The following is a 22,817-nucleotide window of genomic DNA, read 5'->3' on the forward strand; positions in this document are numbered from 1 at the left end:
TATTACAACTGTATGACACACATTTTCATGCTGTCTGATCAGCTATTCTGCTTTGAAGAAGGATGGAGAAAGGCTATCAACTCTGATGAAGAGAGGAGAAGCAGTCGAAGCAAAGCCTGCTCGGCCAGTAAGAGTGTACAGCCTCTCTCTCCAACAGTTCCAGCCACCACTGTTCACACTGGGTAAAGGCCAAAGATTATTCCATGGAGTGATGCTCCCAGCTTGTTAGTGTTTGTTTACACTCAGAATGGGACTGAGATAGTGAAATGAGTTTCATTTCCCTCAGCTACTTATTTTGGTGTGAGCCCATGTGCAGAGACTTTCACTTTGCAGTAAAAGCACTATATTTTGGTTTTAAGTTAAGCTGATTATATGTAATCTTTCTGTGAGGGAAAATTCTGAGAGGCTGGTCAGGGGATTATTTGCATCTGTCTGTGATTTTGCAACCTCCAGCTCACTCCTCCTTTCTCAGGTCTGCTTACTACACTTTGCCCATTCTTTTACCCAGATGCCCAGACCTGCTGGCATCTCTTCAGGGCACAGCAAGGACCAGTATCAGTTACTGTCAGGCCTCTTTCTCAGCTGAGGAGGCAGGATCTTAGCCTTCCTTCTGTCATACATGAAGAAACTTGGGTAGTACATTAAGCAGCACATTAATAAATAAACCAAAAAGACTCTTGTAAATGTTTAATGCTACTGTAAGTTTAAGATTATGTTGTGCATTGATCAGCTACCTAGCTGACCCGTAGTCCTCTGGACCAGATGATGAGCAGGTATGAGTGACAGAACTCAGTGCTGTGTTACTTCAGCTCTTAGGTTGTGGTTGGGTGTCTAGCAGCTGATCACTGGCAGAGGGGGAAGGGAAGAGCTGAGAGAGCAGGGAAAGTTAAAGGTGAATTTTAAAATATTACTGGAGCTGCCGTTGTGCAGTATCTTAAAAGCATTGATAGTTTAGATTATGCTTGAAATAGCTTTTTTTTTTTTCATCATTAGAAATATGAAACAACCTTCTGAAACCTTTAAAATGAATAGGACTGAAGCATTTGTTAACATACCACAGCATGTACTTAATTTCTAGTGAGTTAGTTCAATTGCCATTGTATTTGCTTTCCCTCCTGTCTAGCTTAGCAATCTCACCCGCACATATGTTACAGGATGAATAATTGATGTTGCATCCTATAAATATTTTATCACTGGGTTGTTTGCTTAGCGCATTTTTACATTTATGTGGGGGCATGGTTTCCGTGTAACAGTAGGTTTCACATTGCCCTGTCAATTTACCATGTTACTATTATCATTCCAGATGTTGAATGTGGTGGTGGCTTCTATGTCAGGAGCCTGGTCAGTGACATTGGCAAAGGTAGGCATGAAAAAACCCATGACAGTTTAAGGAATGAATGTGTCTGTTTATGGAAAAAAAAAAAAATGTAATTTTGTGTATCTCCAGTAACTGGACCTATGTGTTACTTTGCAGAACTGTAGTGCTATCACTTGTTTTTATATGCTAAAATGTTTTCGTTGGGAGCATGGGGAAATGGAAGGCTAAATAATTGCCAGAGGACCTTGGGGGCTGGGGGGTGAAAATGGAGGAAGTAATAGCACTGAGCAAGGTAATGCAAAGCAAGGTGGGGATTTCTTTTTTCCTCCTCCATATGTTAAAGCTAACTCGGATTAAGGATGAGAAGAAGGAGGATACTGTCTTTTTAAACATTATTCATCACATTTTGAAAACAGATTGCACAGAACATTACCATGCACATAATAAACCCTGTCTGCTGGAAAGACTTCTACATTTGTGATGATTTTTCTAGTGTTTTCTTCTTCCTTTACCTGAACTGTGAATGGTTTTGCTTTCCCACAGGGTTATCTGTCTTGTGTTCTATATCTATCAAACTGCATGATGGAGAACAGATAATCCATTTCAAATTTTTTTTAAATAATACATTTGCAGATCAAGAAAGCAAGTGATGTGGGATAACCCTGTGAATTTCAATGTTGTTATTTGTGCTTAGGCAAGTCAAAGATTCTCTTTCTGTTACTGCCTTCTGAGCATCCTGGCTTATGTTTAGTCCTTCAATGACAAACCAAGATAAAGTCTGTCCTCAGTTGGTTTCTTTTCAAAACTTTAAAATACAGTAAAAATCTTCCTGCATCAGAAAGGATGGGAGAGAATATTTTGGTATACCTATGCACTTACAAGTCAGCTCTGGTTGCTGTTATGTTTTATAGCCCCTCATTATGTAATTATGTCCTATTAGTATTTATTTAACATAGCAGAACATTTATTCATAGTTTTTTTTCCTTATCTTAGTTTATGTTACCCTGAAGGCAGCAAAAGATAAAAATGTAATAAGTCCTTCTTGAAGGCAAGAAGTGCTAAGACCTGAAAGTCTGTGGAAAAATAGTACCTGGTCTTCTAAGTCACTTGTGACTATGGAACGTTCTGCTTACATCTTATGTCATTATCTCCTCTCTTTTCATTCTGATTTAAATGTGGAAAACGTTTTGACAACTTTCTGTCAGATTCTGAACTCTTTACTACACTGGAAATCAAAGGAATTCCTTGGCTCAAATTTAAGAAGATATAAATGAGTGATAAATCTTGATGAACTTCCCTCTCAAACAAAGCAGAATAATGTAGAAGGCTATATATAAAAATACTTTTTAAGTGAGTTGTAAATAGTTAAACTTGACCATGCACTTTTTCTAAATCCTCTTTTCTGCTTTACTGTAGAACTCTCTACCTGTGCCACTATGCAAGAGCTGACCCGAACCAAACACGGGCCATTTACGCTAGAGGAGCATGCCCTTTATGAAGACAAATGGACAATTGATGAAATTGCACGATCCTTAGAGCATTGCACGTCTCTTCTCCCAGGAGAGCCATCTCATAAAAAATTGAAGACAGAGCATCCTGGTGAAACTGCTATGAGCTGTGAAGATAAGTGATAAGTTGGGTCAAGGAAAAAAACTGAATGATTGAGACATTTTAAGATTGTATTGGGATTGTCTTGCCTCCTGTGTAAATCTACAAGTCTGTACTGTGAGGGTGAAAAACCACAGTGCAAGAAAAATGGTTCTTTTGTTTTCTGGGGTTGCAGAACATGCACTGAAAATATCCAGTGCTTGCTGTTTCCTGATCTGTTTATTTCTCCTTGTACACTGTAAACGTGTCTGCCACTATGTAAAATGTTCTTAAACTTTTAAAGAATTTGTAGGGTACAATATAGCTATTGTTGCTATTTCTTCAATAAAAAGATTATAAACATTAAGGTTTGATAAATGTGGTCCAAAAAAAAAAAATCTTTTTTCTTTATAGCTGGTAATCAAACTCTGAAATACCATGGTGACAAGACTGTCATAGTTTGAAGAATACAAGAATCTGATTTGGCAATTTGCTTTCTTGAAATCTGTTTCAGGATATGTCCATTTTACTGTAGTTTTTCCTATGCAGATAGTTCCTTCAGTCAAATGTTATCCAGAATGCATTAAATGTAGATGCTAATATTTTATGTTAAGTCTGAAATATCATTGTAAGTAAATAGTTTCAAGTATAAATAATCCCCAACAGTAACTGTTTTATAAAAAGTGTTCTGAAGAGTGCAGTCATCATTACAGGTGTACATCTTATTCTGGTACAACGTCCCAATTGGTGACCATCCATGATCTAAAATACAGTTAACTGTTACGCCCTTCATAGGGCTTAGTGAATTTACTTTTGCTGCCTGTGATGTGCTTGAGTTGTCTCCCGTGGATTGGGTAGAAGGCTGTACTTCTGGGCTTGGACTGATTTGATCCTGACTAGTTGTATGGGCAACAGAAGGACCCACCGTCAAGGATCCTTGCTGAAACCATTTGAATTCACTGGGGCAGTGAGGGCCTGTTCCACAGTTCATGTAGTCAACAGAATTTGATTGCACTGATTATTTGTCACCACTGCTTCCCTTGGGATTTTCAAAATGGCTAAAAAACAATGGTTTAAGAATGCTAAAAAAGCACCCTAGTTTGTTTCCATGTGTGTAATGGATTATCCTAGAAGAATTTCCCTATGTATTATCACCATATGAGTTGGTAGCAGGTGTGTTTTCCTTTTGTCATAATGAGGAACATGAGTAGTAGTTTAAGCATGGGAGCGATATCTGAGAGAAAGCCCTGCTTTTGAAATTGTCACTGAAATGTCACCAGAGAGGAATGGACTGGCTGCCGTTACAGCTTTGTGCTGCTGTCAGCCAAGTGGCCTGCTGTGGCTTTGTGCAACTCCTACACCTTTGGGTTTTGGTTCTGGAGTACGGGGACTTGACTCTCTTACTCTGAGTGTCTGAATGCTGTAAAGGCAAGAGTTTGTGCTTATATTAGGGTGTATCTTTGAGAGAGAGACATGAAAATTTGATTTAATGACTCTGTGTTAATGGACTTGCTACTTTCTATGGTAAGTTATCTTGATAGCGAATTACCTCTATTGCTTAAAAGAAGTTGTGTTTTATTCCCAATTTGACTTGAATCCCCACACACTGCAATTTATGTCTGTGTCTGCACCTTACGAAAAAGGTATTGTGTGAAATGATCAGGTTCTAATCTTGCTTTAAATCTAAGAAATGAAATAAATATACTGAAGATTCTCATTGCCGGATATCTTTCCAGACATCTATAGGTTGTTTTTTTTGTTTTCTATACAATAAGAAACTGAAGTCTATGTAAGATTAATGAAGCTTTTGTTTAGAGGGAGGATAGAGTTTATGTTTTGTTGTTCAGTAAACAGTTTTCTTCTTTTGTATATTCTTATAAAGAACTTAAGGGGAATGGTGAAAATATCACAAGCAACTTGAAATGTTAGAGCACTGTAGCAGCAACATATTTAATGTACAATGTGGATATAGTAACCATTGTGAGAAATTTTGAGATAGGAGAAAAGAGTTGTATTCAGTAAGAGAACAGTGGGAAATTTTAGTTGTTTCTTTTCGGGTGGGTTTTTTTGTACGAAGAAAGAGACTATTTCCTGAAGAAATCAAATAAAGCAGAAAATTTCATTTTCCAGTATAGTTATCGTGAATGCTCAAAGACTTTGATTGAAACGTAGCTTCTTTTATTGTATAAATCTGTATTTTTCCAAGAACCTAATTTAGGTTATCCCAGTGGTCTTCTAGATTAAATTCTCATTTATCTTTCTGCTTTTTTAAAAATAGTCCAGTAGATATAATTCTATTAGTCTACTTGTTTCATCTACAGGGATTTGTTTCTTTAAAAATTAGTGCAATTGAGAAATCGTTCTATTAATATAGTGCATTTGTATACAGTGTTAGAAATGTCTAGCACATTCTTTATCTCATCTGTTTGTTTAATGCTCACCATGGCTTTATTGCTATTCCATGTGGGACTCCCTGATATTTTTAATTGCAAAAGGAGAATTATATTTTCATCAGCTTTTAGATTAGCTTGGAACTAGTCTGTTGTACTTTTTGCTAACAGATCTGTGATCCTGAGAAGACAGGATCTGTTCCATAGTCTAGTCACTTGAGAGAAATGAAATGGCAATCAAAAGAAGACATCCTGTTGACATCAGCAAGTTCTGGTTTAGGCTGCAAGGCCTAATGCATATCGAAAGCATAGGGAGAGAAGGAATGCAGTTGTACACATTCAGAAATCTGTGTAGGGTGTGTAGATAGTGTTTCTAAAGACTGGCGGTATCTCAATTTATGAGTGCAACTTCCCTCAATGCTTTTATTCTTCTGCAGTAAGTAGAGGCACTTTCACCAGCACTAGCTAGACTTTTTTTTTTCCTAGGATTCTTCTCATCTTCCCAAATGCTAGGTTCTGTCACCTTCAGAAATAAAGGCAGAACTTTCTTAACTCAAATTAACGATGAACTTCTCCCCACATACCATCTGTGGTTCAATACAAGTTGGGTAGCAAGTACGTTTGGTTGGAGTTGCTATCTGTGGCCAGATAGTACACAGATTATGTGTATATGATTATAGAGTAAGATTATGGTTATAGAATCATAGAATGGCAGAGAGCAGATAGGTGTTCTTAGACACAGTGTAAAGAGTGTGTCTAAGATTTGTAATGAACAAATTATGCAGTAACAGCTTGTTTTATGACCACTGATGAGTGTCAGTCCCATTCCAGCCCTAAACAGTTGAGTTAATCTTTTCAAACATTCAGACTCCTCTGGCTACTTTCCAGGGTCTTTCCTAGGTGCTCGGCCTCACATCCATGCTCTTTGCTAGGTACCCCTGTGCTTTAATGGGTCTCAGCCCCTTGAGCCATTAGTCCCAATGAGTAGTAACCAGGAAGCCACTGAAAAATCTAGGAATAGTATTTTTAGATATGTTTTAATAAGTATTTAGCCCAGTATCTTGAAACTATCCAGATCTGGAAGTAAGTGTTGTGTTCCCATGGGAACCTAGGGAAATACTCATTTTAACTTCTTTATTCTTATTAACATGCATGTTCCTGAGATTCCACACTTCAGAATTGTGCTACATGCACAGAAAAACAGTGTATTTTCTGGAACAAAATATGCTGTGATCCCGGATCTTGATTACTGACAGTTGTGGTATCTCAACATTAAGGGCTATTTAGAGTGAGAAGGAAGGTGTGTATACTTTATTTCTGAGACCAGTGGAAGAGTCAGTACCTAGTGCCCAGCTGAGACAAACATTAGTTGATAGGAATTTTATGCTACTCTGGCCAGAAAATATGCCTGTGTCTGTGATTTACCATTTAAAATATATCCGTGACACAGACTGAAAGGTTTGTCTCATTTTAATGAGTGTTGTACACGGAGAAAGTCCTGGTAGAAAAGCGTGTCCTGCTTCTTGAGCTGCGTATTGTCTCTCTGGAATCTGGATTTGCGATCTTTAGCCCGTAGCGGTGTGCCGCCGTGGTCTGGCCCTGACTCTGCCTCCGGTGCTGGTGCTGCTGCAAGGAGATTGACAAGGGCTTCATAACTTGTCTCCTCCTAATCTCTCTGCCTGGCTGGCTCGCTCTCTTCCTCATTTAAATGGTAGTTTTTCTGTGTACTTCTGCTGCCAGCGTGTTGAGCACTCTTTTAATGTTTTTTAAGCAAAATCAATAGGGTGGTTTTTAATACTAATTCAGTTTGAGCCATCAGTGAAATACTCCAGGAGTGCCTTCATCAGTAACTAAGCATTTAGCATCTTACCCTGCAGTTTTGTTTTTGATTGACTTTATTTTCTTCTAATAAACATATAAAACTGAATAACTCCCTAAATTTTGGGATACCTTAAGATTTTATTTTTTAGTGTAATAGATGGTGAGGTTGCTATTCTGGGCATGAATGGCTCTGAGACTGTAAAGGCTAGGGTTACTCTGCTTGGCAGAGTCAAGGAATCAGTTGGCAACAGCATTAATTTTATTAAGAAGGCCTTAGAGAGACGAAGCAAGAATGCACCTGTGTGGATGTGAGAGCGTGGGTACAACTTGTAACCAGAGGGAAGTCACAGAGACAGTGAATGCATTCAGCCAGCCTGGGAAAAAATAAAAAGCAGTCTTGTTTCTAATACCCAGGGGTTTAATTTGCTGCTTTGCGAGACCTGGTTAAGTAAATCACCAATACTTAAGAGCCTGTTTATCATCTGGGTGCTTATGTCTGCACTCACAGAATCACAGAATCACTAGGTTGGAAAGCACCTTCAAGATCATCAAGTCCAACCATTAATCCAGCTCCACCATGTCCCCTAAACCATGTCTTGAAGCGCCACATCCACACGTTTTTTGAACACTTCCAGAGATGGCGACTCCACCACCTCCCTGGGCACCCTGTTCCAATGCCTGACCACCCTCTCAGTGAAGAAATTTTTCCTAATATCCAATCTAAACCTCCCCTGGCGCAACTTGAGGCCATTTCCTCTCGTCCTATCGCTGGTTACTTGGCAGAAGAGACCAACACCCTCGTCGCCACAACCCCCTTTCAGGCAGTTGTAGAGAGCGATAAGGTCTCCCCTCAGCCTCTTCTTCTCCAGATGGAACAACCCCAGTTCCCTCAGCTGCTCCTCATAAGGCTTGTGCTCCAGACCCCTCACCAGCTTCGTTGCCCTTCTCTGGACACGCTCCAGCACCTCAACGTCCTTCTTGTAGTGAGGAGCCCAAAACTGAACACAGGATTCAAGGTGCGGCCTCACCAGGGCCGAGTACAGGGGCACAATCACTTCCCTACTCCTGCTGGCCACACTGTTTCTGATACAGGCCAGGATGCTGTTGGCCTTCTTGGCCACCTGGGCACACTGCTGGCTCATGTTCAGCCGGCTGTCAGCCAGCACCCCCAGGTCCCTTTCCGCCAGGCTGCTCTCCAGCCACTCCTCCCCAAGCCTGTAGCGTTGCATGGGGTTGTTGTGGCCCCTGGGGTTGTTGCAGGACCCGGCACTTGGCCTTATTAAAAGGCCACTCTGGGTGATGAGATGGCCCTGTCTTGTCTTACTGTGTCTGACATCAACTGCTAAGTTCATACAGGTGTTAAACGGGCAAAACAAGAAGTTGCTAACTGGGAGTGGATGGTTTCAGTGCTCAGGACATAAAAGGGGCTATACTACAAGAAGAAAACTGGGGTTTTTTCAAATTATTTTTTTGGAGAAGTGTTGGAGACACTGCTGTGGCTCAGAGAAAGTATTAGCATGGCTGCCTGAGAAAAGCCCAACGTTTTTGTTATGGGTGTGAATGTCTTGGACTTTAATGCTCTTCCCTCCTCACCTCTAGCTCAAAGTGGGGTTACATCAAAGCGGCAGCCTCTCCCCAACTTTTCCACGTCACGTTGCCATGTGTGTTGTGGGTGCTGAAATAGCCTTATGCTCAAACTCTGGGCTGTAAAAGGGCTTGTGTGGCTTGCCCCAGAAGTTAACAGTAACAGAGGAGGAGTGGGGCGAGAAAATGAGGCAAAGGAATTTGTAGTGTAAACAGAAAATAGCCTTCCTCGTGCCAGATGTATTCATCTTGGGTTACAGCTCTGCGCCTGTCCGTTCCACTGTGCATGCCATTAACTTATCTGCTGCTTGAGATGGTTCATCCTAAAACTCTCTCTTCCTCTCTTGTGAATTCCTTTCCAGGTACGTGTGGGCCTTGGCATAGTGTGGAGCAAAAATGCTGTGTAGTTTCTCGGGGGCCAGGAAAGCTGGTAACCAAGTAGAACAGCAAAGGATGAGGTGTGTCTGGTCCGTTTCTTACCCTGACCCTTTCATAAGAAAGATGTAGTTCTGAGTGCCATTTCTATGGGACATGGGATTATTTTTGATATTTCGGAATGAAGTACTTCAAAGGCAAATCTGCAGCTGAGTGCATGCATTAAAAACAAAATACATCATTTCACAGATGTCGCGCTACTTTCAGTGGCTTCAGAACATGATTTTACAGCTTAAAAGGAGGGGGGTAGAAAAGGAATGGCAAGAGGTAAATGCATATTTCACTTGTTACATTTTTAAAATAGATGAGCTCATTTTAGGTAATCATGTAAGAAAATACATTAAGTGTTCTAATGGAGAAAAGCTAAAGGGAAAGGACACAATTTTTACTACCTTGTCTGTTTCTTTTAGCACGTTAAAAATTGGCTTAAATACATCATTTCAAAGCTTAAGAAGCTTTTATGTGGAAATGCTCGAGAGGTTGTTACTGTATGCTGATGTGAAAAAAAGCATTTATTTTCATTTCAGCAGTTGAAAAGACAGTCTTCTATAATGGCCTTCAAAAGGCAGTGTTTTGTTTTGCTTATACTGAATTGCCATAAATCCTTAGCATAACTTACTCTTTTGTGGGTGTTATGTTCATATTGAAACCATTTCCTGTGGCCGGCTTTCCTGGGGGTCAACAAAGCTGTTTCAAGTTCTGCAGGTACGTAGTACGTATTCCCAGTGTAAACGGAACATTGTGTACAAACAATAAATACATTCAGAAAACAAGATTAATTCTCTGTAATCTTGGCTACGCAGATTGCTCTTTTGGTAAAACGTTATCCAGGCTGCATTAAAGCTAGCTGCTGCTTTGCTGCACTGCTTTGTGTAGTTTCCTCTTACTTTACACTCTTAATTTGACAAAGGGCACTGGCAGACTGTTGATTTCTTGTCCAGGTGATTAATTTCACCCACTGCTGCTCGTACACAGAGAAATTACTGGCTTTAACATCAGTATTTACTAGTTACGATTTCCTAGTGCCGTGCTCAGCGCCTCTGCCGGAGACGACCCCCAGCAGCGCGAGCAGAAGGAAGCGCGTACCCACCTCACCTGCCCCACTCGTGGACTGGTACGTAAAGTGTCGACGGTGCAAATTTTGTGCAAATAAACTAGACTGTGTCAGGAGAAGACCATATGTCTCATCGTGTTGCTCAGCTAACCTCCAGCAAAAGGTAGAGTGGGCAACGTAGTAGTGTTCTAGTACTCCTCCTTCCAAGCAAGAGTCGGTGGAAAATGTCAGCGAGGTGTGTGGGTGCATGTGATTATTTCTACTGGCCTCGATGAGAGGACCCCTGCCCTGTTTTACTAAATTGTGTAAATTATTACTCACTGAATTAAGGCCTTATGTATTTCATTTTCACCTGTCATGTTTTTTGTCGCTTTTTTCTTTCTATTTTAGTAATGCAAACTGATGGATTGAAAAATTGGATTTCTTTTTACAAGAGAAAAAAGAGAGTAAAATAAATATTAATGGTGTGGCACGACACTTAGAGTTGTTCCATGTCTAATGAATATGTAACAGTTCTATTTTCTACTTAAAAACAAGCACACTAAAATTGTCAATAGAATTAGTGTTATTTTTAAAAAATGTGTTTATCTAGGAAATGCATTTCTCTAGAGAGTGCTGTTGAAGACTCTGCAAAATGGATAAACCTATTTGAGTGTGGTGGTGATCTGTTTCTGGAGTTAGGAACACGTAACTTTGTGTACCATTTCCCTGCACCAGTTTTATCTGTTCTCTTCTGCCGTGTTGTGGATGTTTATTACTGGCAAGAGCGCAGTCCTACAACCCGAGTTGGCATTCAGCCATCCCTTTCTATCCGTGGAAATCCGGAGTACTCGTCCCCAGTCTGCCCCTCTGCACTGACACATTCAAGCTGGTCCTTCAGAATTCTGTAGAAATGACCCAGGAAGAAGCCATCGTGCCACAGAAAAGGCAGTATATGATTAGGATTTGAGGAGATGAAATTTGTCGAGAGGCAGAGCATGTTTTATGGCTCCAAAGACAAAGCAAAGTCCAGCAGGATAGCTTTTTCCATGCATCTGCAACCTGATCCTGAACAGGCCATCCACACAGCTTTTCCGAGGAAGTGCGTCTCTTAGAAGAGTGTCCAGCTGTTGGATCCCAGGAGTAAAGCTCCCACCATTTTTCTGTGCGTCAAAATAATTGAGTAAACTTTCCACCTCTCCTTTGCGAAAGGAGCTCACTGGTTCTGTTTTACTCTTTCACTGCAAGGCTGTTTTTGAAGGCATTCAATCAGCTCTTGAAATTTCCGCAGTTTTTGGTGGTGGTGTACACACCAGATGTGGTCGGGAGAGCTCCTCTGACACTCCTTTTGGTTTTCTTTGCTTGTTTAATTTGGGGGGGGGGGGGGGGAAAGGGGAATGCCTGGCAGCATCTCTTTTGTTACAGGCACAGTCTTTCTGCTTTGTGCCTGTTCTGGTGTAAGATGAAGCTGGCAATGGGAGAGGCCACTTGAGGGCTGAATCTCTCCAGGCCTTTCTGGTCGCCCTCTGTAAGCAAACCACAGCCTCTCTCCCGTCACTTCTGGAATGCTTGTTTTCCTTTGGTGGGACAGCCTTTCCCAAGCCCTTCTGCTTGGAGAGTCATTTCTCTCTCGCTGCAACAATCCAATGGTTTCATAACTGGCCCAAGGCTATGGGGATGTTGCTGACTGTGGTCAAAAAGAGAGGGAAAAATTGGCCAGGAGCACGTAACTGCCGAGTGGCAGAAAGAGCTGGGAATTCTTGGTAAAGGAAGGAAAATGGCTGGTGTGGTACAAGGCTGGGAAAAAAGCGTGCTTCGGCTTTCTGAGGTGTTTTTATAGCACTTAACATTGTTAAGAAAGAACAAAGCTACAGCACTCTCAGAAACATGGTTTTATTGGTGTCCAGTCAAATCCAGCTGCAGGTTTTGGGAAGCTCGGTTGGTACAGCCTTTGTTTATTTTCTGGCAAACTTTTCTGTATTTACAAACCCTTAGGTAACAATGCAATAGGGAGTCAGCAGAGATGAAATTCCAAATTAGACATTAGCTTTCCCAGTGCACTTGCCAAGGACCTCAGCTCCGAGAGGAGCGAGTACCCCGTGGGTGCCCTGCGGCCCTTTTTGTGGGGGGCAGAGTAACTGCTCGGGGTGGCACGGGCATTTTAAGGCAAGGGAGCAGCTGTGAAGAAGAAGAAATCTTTCAGACTCCATGTTAGTATGTTTAGTGCTTCAGCGAGGAAAAAGGTTTTTTTCAGTGTTCATTTTGAAGGAGGGTCAACCCAGCAACTTTTTAATTATATATAAACTAAGCAAGATGCTTCGTCTTCCTTTCTGGACATTTATTTGACCCAGAGAGACCAGTGAGGAGCTGTTGCCAAGGGAAAAAAAAACATTTGGTGTTCCACAAAACTGATAAAATACTGAATGTGTGCCCACGATGGAAGAAATTTTAGGCTACACTCAGGTTTACCTGAATGTATCCTTATTCCTAAAGGAATAAGAAACCTTCTGACGTGTCGGCTTGTTTCATTTCCCATAATGTTTTTTCATTTGGGGGGGTTGCTTCACCCCAATAATTATAATTTAACCCCATTGCTATGTGCATCACCGTGTATGACTGCAGAGAGACTCTGTTCTCGCCCCTAAAATGTAGAGTCTGTACTGACTACGGGGTGAGCGTCTGACCTGGTGAGCTGAATGGAAAGCTTCAACCCAGCACCGCTGCTTTTTTTGTTTTGATGTGTATGAAAAGCTTTAAAAAGGAAATGAGCATCAAAAACTGATTTGAAAGAGGAAAAAATATTTGTATTTTGAAAGTTTTGCTTTGAGAAATAAATCTGTCAGTAATCTCCCAGGATTAGCAGGGAACTTTTCCAAAGCACGGGTTAGTGTCTGTTTAGAGAGGAGGCTTATTAGACGAGCTGTTGAATATTCTGGTTATTTGGTTCAATGAACTGTTGTTCTGTGGGCCTGACCGCCAGCTAAGCGGTTGCTCCTAACTGAGGTCCTGTTAAGTCACTAATACGTAATTTGAATGTTGTGTTTCTGTCATGCTGAGTTGGTCAGTATGTTGGCTGGTCTGCCAAGGTTACAGCCTGATGTATCAAGGCTTGAAAGCTGCCACACAGCTGGCTGAAAGTAGGTGATCAAAATGAACTCTGTGGGAAAGATGCATCTTATCAAAGAGCACAAGATGTACTAGGCATAAGGGTACACAGAAAAAAATCTGTGAGGAGAAGGGTATTTTTTTTTCCCCTTCAAAAATCTATTTTATTATAATTTATCTAGCTTTGGTTGATCAACCTTGCACTAATCTGTGCAGTCTGTTGCAGGCTGAAGGCAGAATGAAAAGAAACTGCAAATTCACAGAAGTTCTCCAGGTCAAAACTGTGATGGTTAATTGAAGAATTGTCAGTGTTGTCAGCGTGCATCATATAAAGGCTTGAATATTAATTAATATCCATCTGCTCATCTTCTTTCTCATCTGAAAGTTCTTCGTCTGCCCAGGTACATATCATAAAGGGCAAGCCGAGGAAATTAAGATGATATTATTATGCTTTAATTTTAGAAGCAAACGGGAGAGTCAGGACTGTTGACTTGTGGTCACAGGATGTCAAGCAGGGCTTTAAGGCAATTAATGAGGCATTTAGTTCACTTGGAATGGGATCTGGCTTGTGAATGTGAGACGGCATTAATATGAAACATTAGTGTTCCTTCCAGACTATGTACATATCACAGCAGATGATAACTTTTACCTCTCCATATGTTTCCCAGTTTAAATAGAAAGCCAGGCATATCATGAGGAGAGGAAATAAACATCCATGTTTATGGATGCGAACTCTTAACAGCAACTAAGCTCAATGGATCGCTTAGTTGGGCCAAGATTACAGGTTATGCGGATCATGGCTCTTGTCACCAAACTAAAATGCAACTTGCAGTATAATTTAGGATTCATATACATATGGTTATTGGAAATATAAACTGGTATCTTGGGGCAGGAAATGCACTTTTTTGTATAAAACTATTTCAAAAATATTTTTGCGCGTCATTTATAGTTCCGTGTTACGCGGGTTAAAGCCTCCAGCTTGCAGGGGATAAAGCCAAATTTGATCAGAACAGCACCTTTTTCAGAGCGTGCATGCTGCTGTCCTCCCCTCACCCATTAACTAATTGTGAAATACCTGCTTGTCTCTTCTTGTAGTTATATCAGTTTTAACCAGTTCTGCTCAAAATTGTCTGTGTGATGCCCAAGTATTTTCATTGACTTCACTGACATTATTCTAAATTTATACTGGTGTGATACAGAGCAGAAATCTGCCCCGGAGGACATGGAGCCCCAAAGGCATTCACTAAACCCATTTTTTTAATAATAAAGAAAAAGATGTCAAAGTTGAATGTCATTTGTCATTGTCTCCCATTTGCTTGTATCTAGTTATAAAGGAGGAATGGAAGAAAGCTATCCCATTAGTTCTTAGTTCAAAAGTAGTTCAAAAAGAAAGCCCAGCGCCTCCAGGAATATCTTTCTAGCAGTTGTCTGATCTCTGCAGGTTACTTTTCAGAGTTATTTTAGATCAGCCTATCCTTAGGCTTTGCTGGCTGGAAGTACCTGTTATCTGCAATCCTGTTTAACTTGCAACTTTAAAATGTAATTGAGGATATTCTTTCAAAGCACAGTGCCATCTGAAGCTCTGTTTCTGAGAAGGATTTTGCACTTTAACAAGTCTTCTGATGCGGTGAACACTGACCTGCATCCCGTTCTCAGTAAAAGCAAAGCTAAAATGGAAAGGCTCTGGCATCCTTTAAAATGTTCCAGCTAAATATTCTTTAATGTTTCTGCGGTCAAAAATGCAGATGAAATTTAAATTCTGTCTTTTATAATTTTCTTTAAAGAAGGAACTTGCTAAGGAGCAAATTATTCCATAAGAGGTTCATTTTTCTCTGCGCTACTGAAGGAGCTCAGAAATAACGGCTGTTCTTTTATAATGTCACATACTTGTATTGCACCTCTTACTTGGGGATATAACAATAATTTGCAAACGTTAATTAAGGATTCCACCCCAGTCAAGTGGTAAGACATCAACAGATTTTCCCTGGAAAAAAATGAGTTAGGAGATGGCAGATGAGCGGTACAGGGCCCTAGCGATAAGGCTGGGTAGTGTCCTACTGACCCACTTCACCTCACCTCACTGGTCTGCGTCTTTGCCTTCCCTTTACCTGCCTCTTTAGTCTGAAGTGATTTATGGCAAAAATAGCTTCCCAACGTGCACAATAGAGCCCCGGGTTCGTTGTGGGTTTCTAGGTTCGTATAAATGGATTTTTGCTTGTGGATTCACTGTGATGTAGCTGCTGGTGGATCTATGAGAAGGAGCAACTTTTGGGACAGCAAAGCTTAGGCTAAGCTTTACGTCATATTTAGTGTGCAAACTGGTAGGCAGGCCAGACCGCCTGGTCGTGACAGCGCTGCGCCGTAACTCCTGCTCTGCGGCGGTGAGATTTGCCATGCTGGGTTCTTGGGTGCCTACAGAGCCTACTCCTCCACTTCCGAAGGTGGGCGGTGTGTCAAACAGGGGTGAGGATACCCCGATTTGGGTTTGTGTTCTGGCATGGTCAAGCATTGGAACAGGCTGCCCAGGGAGGTGGTGGAGTCACCATCACTGGAAGTGTTCAACAAATGTGTAGATGTGGCACTTTGGGACATGGTTTAGTGGGCGTGGTGGTGTTGGGTCCATGGTTGGACTTGATGACCTTAAAGGTCTTTTCCAACCTTAATGACTCTGTGATTCTACGACCCAGCCCTTGCTTGTGCCGCCCTCGCTACCTGGTCAGACTGGCTCCCTGTCCACATCCCTGCATTGTACGAAACATGGAAGAAGACACTTACGGCCTGTAGGAGCTGCGATGCTCTGGTGCATCAGGCTTGATAAGAAAAGATTGAAGAACTCTGGAAATGTGCAGGTGATGAAGGGTAAACTTCAGACCTGTTCCATCGGCAGCTACAGCTTTCACCCAGCAGAACATGGAGCAGAAACTTCATGGCTGGAAACTTGTTCTTTGGTCCTTAACATCCTCATGGATGGTTTCTGATGGGGTCTGACCTGGATGCCCCGAGGACCTTCTCCTGCTTTCTCCCTGCAGTCAGAGATTTAAGGCCTGTAACAAGTTTATGCATTTTTCTGGGGGAAAAGACAAAATTCCTCCTAGGTTCACTGCCAGGTTGCAAGATTGTGTCTTCTGTTAGAAAGATTAAATTTAGACTCTACAGATGACATCTGCAAGCAGAGTTCTATGGTCAGTCTAGCTTAGATCTCTCTTAATTCAGGTCCTAACCTGCAGCTCCCTTAGCCTGCTGTCGGATGCCTGGGGCTGGAGGCTCTTGCAAGGTTGCACTTGGTTTTAGGCCAGAGCAGGAAGAAAGAAAGGTCTCATAGCGTATGAATCGCAGAATGTAAAACTTGGATTTTTGTATGCTCATGAGTGTGGTTCTGATTTTGCAGCTGTGGGATTTATATCACGTAAAGTTCAGGTGATGAGACTAGATTTTCTGGAAGAGATAAATTGTTTGGTTTTCATTTTATGTAATATTGGAATGTAACGAGGCTGAGGGGTTTTGTATCTTTTCATAGATACTCAGAAAGTGGAGATGCTGACCCGTCAATTGTAACAGACAGTACCATTACAGACAAATCTCTTCTGTCAGTAACTGCTATATACTGGCCTAGTTTCCTCCCAGCAGCTGCACAGCATGGCACCAGCACTGTAATTCAAATCTAAATTTATGAATGTCTGTTAAAGTGTGAGTCGCACTCTTATGCACTGCTTGTTCTCAAACATGTTAAAGCGGTTAGAAAATAAAGCAGCGGATGGAAAGAAGGTGCAGTAATGTAATAATAATAGTGGAAAGCACATTTTCCCTTTGAGTGGTCTAAGAAAAAAATGTGTTATAAGATTCTGAAAGAGTGCTGAAAGCTAGCTGCTGTAGAAATTTTAGAGGGGGATGTTCATCCGTGAAGACGTTGCCTGCTTCTCAGTCAGAAGGGCCGGTGAGCTCAGCTACGGCAGCAACACGTGATCAGTTCTGGGCTCCTTCTGTTTTCGGAATTCTAGTTGAAACCACCTGGGATGCAAAGACAATGAAGGGCTTCAAGTGGTTGAGGACAAAAAGCTTTCTGAATATTTTTGAAAATCCCAAACATTAACCACCACCATCCCTTTACTAACCGTTCCCATGCACTAATTATAGCTAACCTGTTTTGGCAATAACTCTCTTTGACATTTTCTAGGGTGAGTTCTGCCCCACCGTTCCCCCGGAGCACATTTCCTCATGACCTCTGCTGTGGCAGTTACTTCCCTACCTCGGCACTCGCTCCTCATAGCACTTTCTGTTTATAATGGTGTATAGCTCTCCGGTTCTCTCCTTCACCCTGCTCTCCTGTTTCTATACACAATATTTTTTTTTTCTGTCTTTGCTTGGCACTATTGTTTTTTTGTTGTTGTTGTTGTTGCTGTAATAAGGGCCCAAAGAGCTGGATTTCCCCTTTCCTGTATTTCTTCGGTTTGCCTATTTTTCTTTTCACCTTAATGAGCACCACACTCCATAGGTTTTCCTGTACAATGCCGGGTAATTGACAGGGATTCTCTAGCCTTTTCTTAAATTATAATGCCCTTACCCGTATTATTGTTATTATTTATTGCTTTTTTTTCCTCATTATTGTAGGCTCCAAAAAGAAAAACAAGGCTTCATTTGTGATAGGCATTGCACAAAGAGAGAGAGAGAGACTACATCAGAGAAGCTGGAACCTGAGTGATGAAGGATGGAAGGAAAGATGAGGTCCAGAGTGGTGGGTAGCACTGGTGCGTGGTGACAAGGAAGTTTTCTGACATCTGATTTCGTGCTTTTTAACACTGTATGCTGATACATAGCACTCCAGTCCCTGAGGAGTTAATGTAAAGGTAATAATACTTGTTGAGGAGGAAAATATATTCTTAGAGGTGTCTTCCAATGTGCACTCATGTCTCTCAGTATCCATTCTTCACTTTGTCTCACCGTTGCTATACCAGCAAAAGCCCACTGTGGACAAGGATCCCAAAGTGCTAGATACTGGGTAAACTCACCAAAAATGCAGTCCCTGCCCCAGAGAGCTGAGGGCCCTGCCACTGCTGGCCAATAGTCAGGGGCATAAAACCAGGATGGGCCTCTGGGGTGAACAGGAATGGGAAAATCTCACGGTGGTAAGGTCACAGAAAGGGACTGCAGGGTTTAGAAGGGGATGGGAGGACTGTTTCTTAAAGGTATTACTTATGAAATAATTTGCAAGATATAGATGTGGCCTGGCTGTCTGTAAGAACAAACAAAAGGAGGGCAACCAACTCATGATCATGAATGCCTACCAGGAAGGTGGTGGTGGGCACTGGGAAGAGGAGAGGAACTCATGGGAAGGGGTTGTGAGCGGGAAATGCTGAGCTCTAATCTGTGACGTGCTGTTGGGCTGTGACCTTGCTTGACTAAGCGAGGCAGATCCACCTCTCTAGTTTAGACCTGAGTCATCAACAGAAACGGCTGAAGAATTCATGGATTTTGCAGACAAAATATTGCCCAGAGGTAAAGCATTGAGGGACATAGGGAACCAATAATACGTCTCATGATGACCCTCTTTTCACTTTACCTCCCTTCCAGATCTGGCGAGGGAGATCAACATCCTCCAAAAAATGTGCTGAAGGAGCAATTAAAGATTAAAGGAATACTGTTTCCTCCTTTCTTCTTGTTTTCTTCATTTCTTTAAGTTCATTTGTTTTCAGTGCTTCCTTGCCAGCTCAGTACCACTACCAGGGGTTCCTGTTGCCTTCTAAATGCCGTTGGTTCTAGCTCTTCCCTTTCCTTGTGTCTGTTGCCTGCTCTGTCCCTGGCATCTACCTCTTTGCAGTCCCACCTTTCCTTCTCTGAATCACTTTCCAAGAGCTTTATCTGTGCCTTTTCCCTACTTGCAGATTGGGGAAGGTGGGGACAGCTTTCCTTAAGCGAAAGAAATGTCTGTGGGCATGTACCTTAACTCTCTGAAAAGCAGAGGAAGTTGAATTGTCATTTCTGAGGTTCCTTAGCTCAACTGGTGGAAGGCAGTTTGCCATCCGAGGGTGTTAGAGAGCTGTTGTCTTAAATTGTGAGTTAGAGATGTCAGCAGCGGTTACCAGGGAAACGTCTAAAATTACACTGGCAATGTCTCTGCTCAAATACTGTATCAGATCTTCGGGAAATGGCACCAAGTGAACAGGCATAGATGGAGAAAGCAGCACTGTGTAAGACTCAGGGATGCTTTACATCTAAGTAAAATCAAAATTCCCAAAGCTTCAGCATGGTACAGGGTCTCTGGCTCTGCAATCCTCAACCAGGAAAATACCATGAATGAAGTAAAAAGCATTGGTTTTGTTAAAATTTCATACAGACAACAGCTTTAACAGGATTATATTTATTAACCTCCATCCTGGGTTTTGTTTTTCAATACCAACAAAAGCAGAGTTGTTTCTAACACGTAATTCGCAAAAATTGTAACTTGTTAGTAGAAACTAATGGGAGAAGATACCCTGTGCTCTGCCACCCCTGAACCTCCCAAACAAGGTAGGAATATAGACATATATTCATGCATATTTAAATGCATGCTAATCAGAAATAACATCTGGGATTAAAACAAACATCAGGAGCCTGTAAAGGCAGAGTTCCAATTGCACTTGAACAGGCTCTTTAACTAAATACTGTAATACCTTCTCTGGCTGAGTAGGTCTGAGCCACAAGCTACTGCAGATTGGGATAATATTTTAATTACTATATTTTCCCTATCCTGATTCTCTGTTTTTGGCTATTCATTGTTGTCAGAATATGGTCAAATGTCATTTATTGGGCTTGATGCTCTTGGGTCTGACCTGACACAGCCAGGCTTATATAGGGACAAACGTCCGTCCTTCCTGGAGTTGTCAGGCTGCTGCTCCTCGGAAAGGCTGGCCTGTTATCCTGGGCTTGTGTACCTACCAGCCGAATGGGAATTTGTCCATGGCTGGACTTGAGGTACAAATAATATTTCCCACATATGACATGTCCAAGTCGTGCATATTCTATTATTCTCTTTGCTCACACAAGTCTCTGCTTTAAAATACAAGCTATACTAAGGAGAGAAGTGTATATTTGACATTATACACAAACCTCTGGTTTAATTAATATAAGGCAATTTGCTTTCAAAATATATTGTCTGGCCAGGTAAATGACATGTTTATTATCTGACAACAAATGTTGCTGGATCATCCTCTTGACGCAATAACATTTGTGGAAAGTACAGTTAGATTTTAATAGATGTTAAAAGTATCTCTTCTTGCACGGCGCTGACTACAGCGCATCGATGTATTAACGGGATAACTTTTGCCACTTTTGTGCAGGTGCTCTAAACATAACCTAAACATGTGAGGAATGTACACAGGAATATGGTATGTATACATCTAGTGACAGATAGTTGGCCAACTTCAGAACTAGGGAATAGGCTGCTGAGAGAAGCTGATTGCAATGGTGAATTCGAACCATAAAGAGTGCAAGTAATTAATCACTGTATGATTAATCAAAAGCTCGTCACATTCTGGATGCTATGTGTGAGACAAAAAGTGCCTTAAGTAGCAGATTCCTTTGGGGTTGTAAGGAGGTTATTCTAGCTGCTGCAACGCGAAGAGCAGCGGCACCGCTGGTGAGAAGCGGTGGATGGCTGCTCCGGCTTACAATCCTGCTGCAGGAGTAGATGGTATTTTCCTTAACGTGGATGCCCTGATACAGGAGAGTGACTTTCCTTTTAAAACTTAGTGATCTTCGAAGACAATACCCATTCAAAATTATCAATAAAAGATCAAGTTCTATTATAAGTAGCTGTAGGAGCAACTTCAGGAGTATGTGGTGACCTCTGGACACCGTTTCTTTATGCTTCCTATTGTTTCCCCAGGAATAATTTTTTTTTTTATTCTTGATGTGAGAAGGTGGTGTCCTGAAAACTTCAGTATTTTGAGTCATGTACGTGCTGAAGGGATGTTACAGTCGTCTTATTTTTTTCCCATAGCAGAGAGCTACTAATGATACAGCAGCTCCCTTCCCGAGGAGCAGGGCTGACACATCAGCAATCCTGAGGTGTGGGAACACGTCCGGAGATGTGCAGCAGCACCATTCGGTTGGACCCCCGCAGCGGGCCGTGCTGACAGTGGGGAAGGGGCAGCTCATGGAGCCCGTTTTGGCAAGGCAGCTGTTGGCGGCGGTTCCCCGGGTGGGAGCCGGCAGAGCCGCCCAGCAGCGCGTGACCTGACTCCACGCTTTCTTGACCCACCGCTGCTCCTGATGTCTCCCTGCTTAGGTGTGGAGCGAAGGCAATGAAAGTGAAATGGTCCTTTTCCTCCGAGAAGCAAAACCGCACTTCAGAGGAGAAGTGAAGAGCATTTTTCCCAGCTCCCCAGAAAACCCTGCGGGAGATGGAGGGGTGCTCAGCATCACGTGCGGTTTTTTTCTCACTCATAAACTATATTCTAGGCATAGTTATTTGCAGTACTATGGTGTAGATAATAAACATACAAAGCTATTTTATGAAAACTCGGAGCTCTTAATTTAAATCCTACTTTTTTTCTTTAATCTTCACAAAGATGTGGAGAAAGGCTGAGAAAATGTGGGTGAGTATAAGATATTCCTGTTTCTTTAGGGTAATATTTAATGATCAGTCAGTGACTGAGTTTACATACATTAAATATTTATTTTTCTTCTGTACAGCTGAGTGGGGAAATGTGCTCACATTCCTGCCAGATCACTAATTGGGTGACTGTGGATGCTTAGGGTATTTCTGAAGCAGCCGTTTTATCTGTGGTACTTGCCTCATTAAGGATTTTACTGTTTGTATTCCAGAATTCATGAATTCTCCAGCTGGGGCTTTGATAAATTGTTATTTTGTATGCTCGAAACGTAACTTTATTGCCTCTGAGTAATAAAAGTTGTCAGTTTGCGCTTTTTCTGATACTTTTACAGCACAAATTTCTGTTCATTTTCAGTGTTTGCAGAATCATGATTTTGTTGAAATCAGTGGGTTTCTACTAGCTGATCTGCCTGCAGAAACAAGTCTATAAATCTGTAGGACGCATGTGATTTCTTACTGCTCCTCTATTTCTTTTATTTCTGTGCTCAGATTTCTGGTGGGGGTGTTTTTTCAGCCCTCTTGTTGCTGTACTCAAACCAGGACCACTCTTGGCAGGCAGAAGTAGCCTTGGCTTTTCTTCAGGGGAACAAAACTCAGGTGGTGACTAGCACCACGGGAATGAGTCCTTTCCACCTCCTGTTATTGAGTGCTCCGACAGCAGCACCAAGCTCCATTGCCCATCTCATCCGTCCCTGGGATATTTCCGGGGAGCGCCTGGTCAGTGTCGGGTTAAATTCTGCCAGACACAGTCACAGTCGTCCCCGTCACCCATCCGTCGTCCCCGTCATCCATCCGTCGTCCCCCCAGAGGCAGCAGGATCAGCCTTTGAGGTGGTGCCCAGCATTTCTCAGGGAAGGAAGGTTGAGGCTATAGTAGATGCTCCTACTAGAGTTGTATTTAAGGCTTTTCCCATGTTCTGTCTGGGCTTTTTTTTCACCCCACAGGACAAGGATT

At 41.9% G+C, this 22,817-nt stretch overlaps 1 protein-coding gene across 1 annotated transcript in view; it reads left to right on the top strand.

Moving 5' to 3' along the window:
• The window catches only part of TRUB1 (TruB pseudouridine synthase family member 1), a gene marked incomplete at both ends in the record, with an annotated part of 30,401 nt that extends 27,452 nt beyond the window's left edge, over positions 1 to 2,949 (top strand). The window contains 3 exons of the mRNA XM_082002230.1: positions 43 to 182; positions 1,304 to 1,360; positions 2,735 to 2,949. Coding sequence (XP_081858356.1) covers positions 43 to 182; positions 1,304 to 1,360; positions 2,735 to 2,949 — 412 coding nt within the window. The remainder of the gene's footprint in view (positions 1 to 42; positions 183 to 1,303; positions 1,361 to 2,734) is intronic.
• Positions 2,950 to 22,817: the final 19,868 nt, after the last annotated feature.

Source organism: Phaethon aethereus (genome assembly GCF_964289735.1).
Source record: "Phaethon aethereus genome assembly, chromosome: 7".
In the NCBI taxonomy this organism is placed as follows: Eukaryota; Metazoa; Chordata; class Aves; order Phaethontiformes; family Phaethontidae; genus Phaethon; species Phaethon aethereus.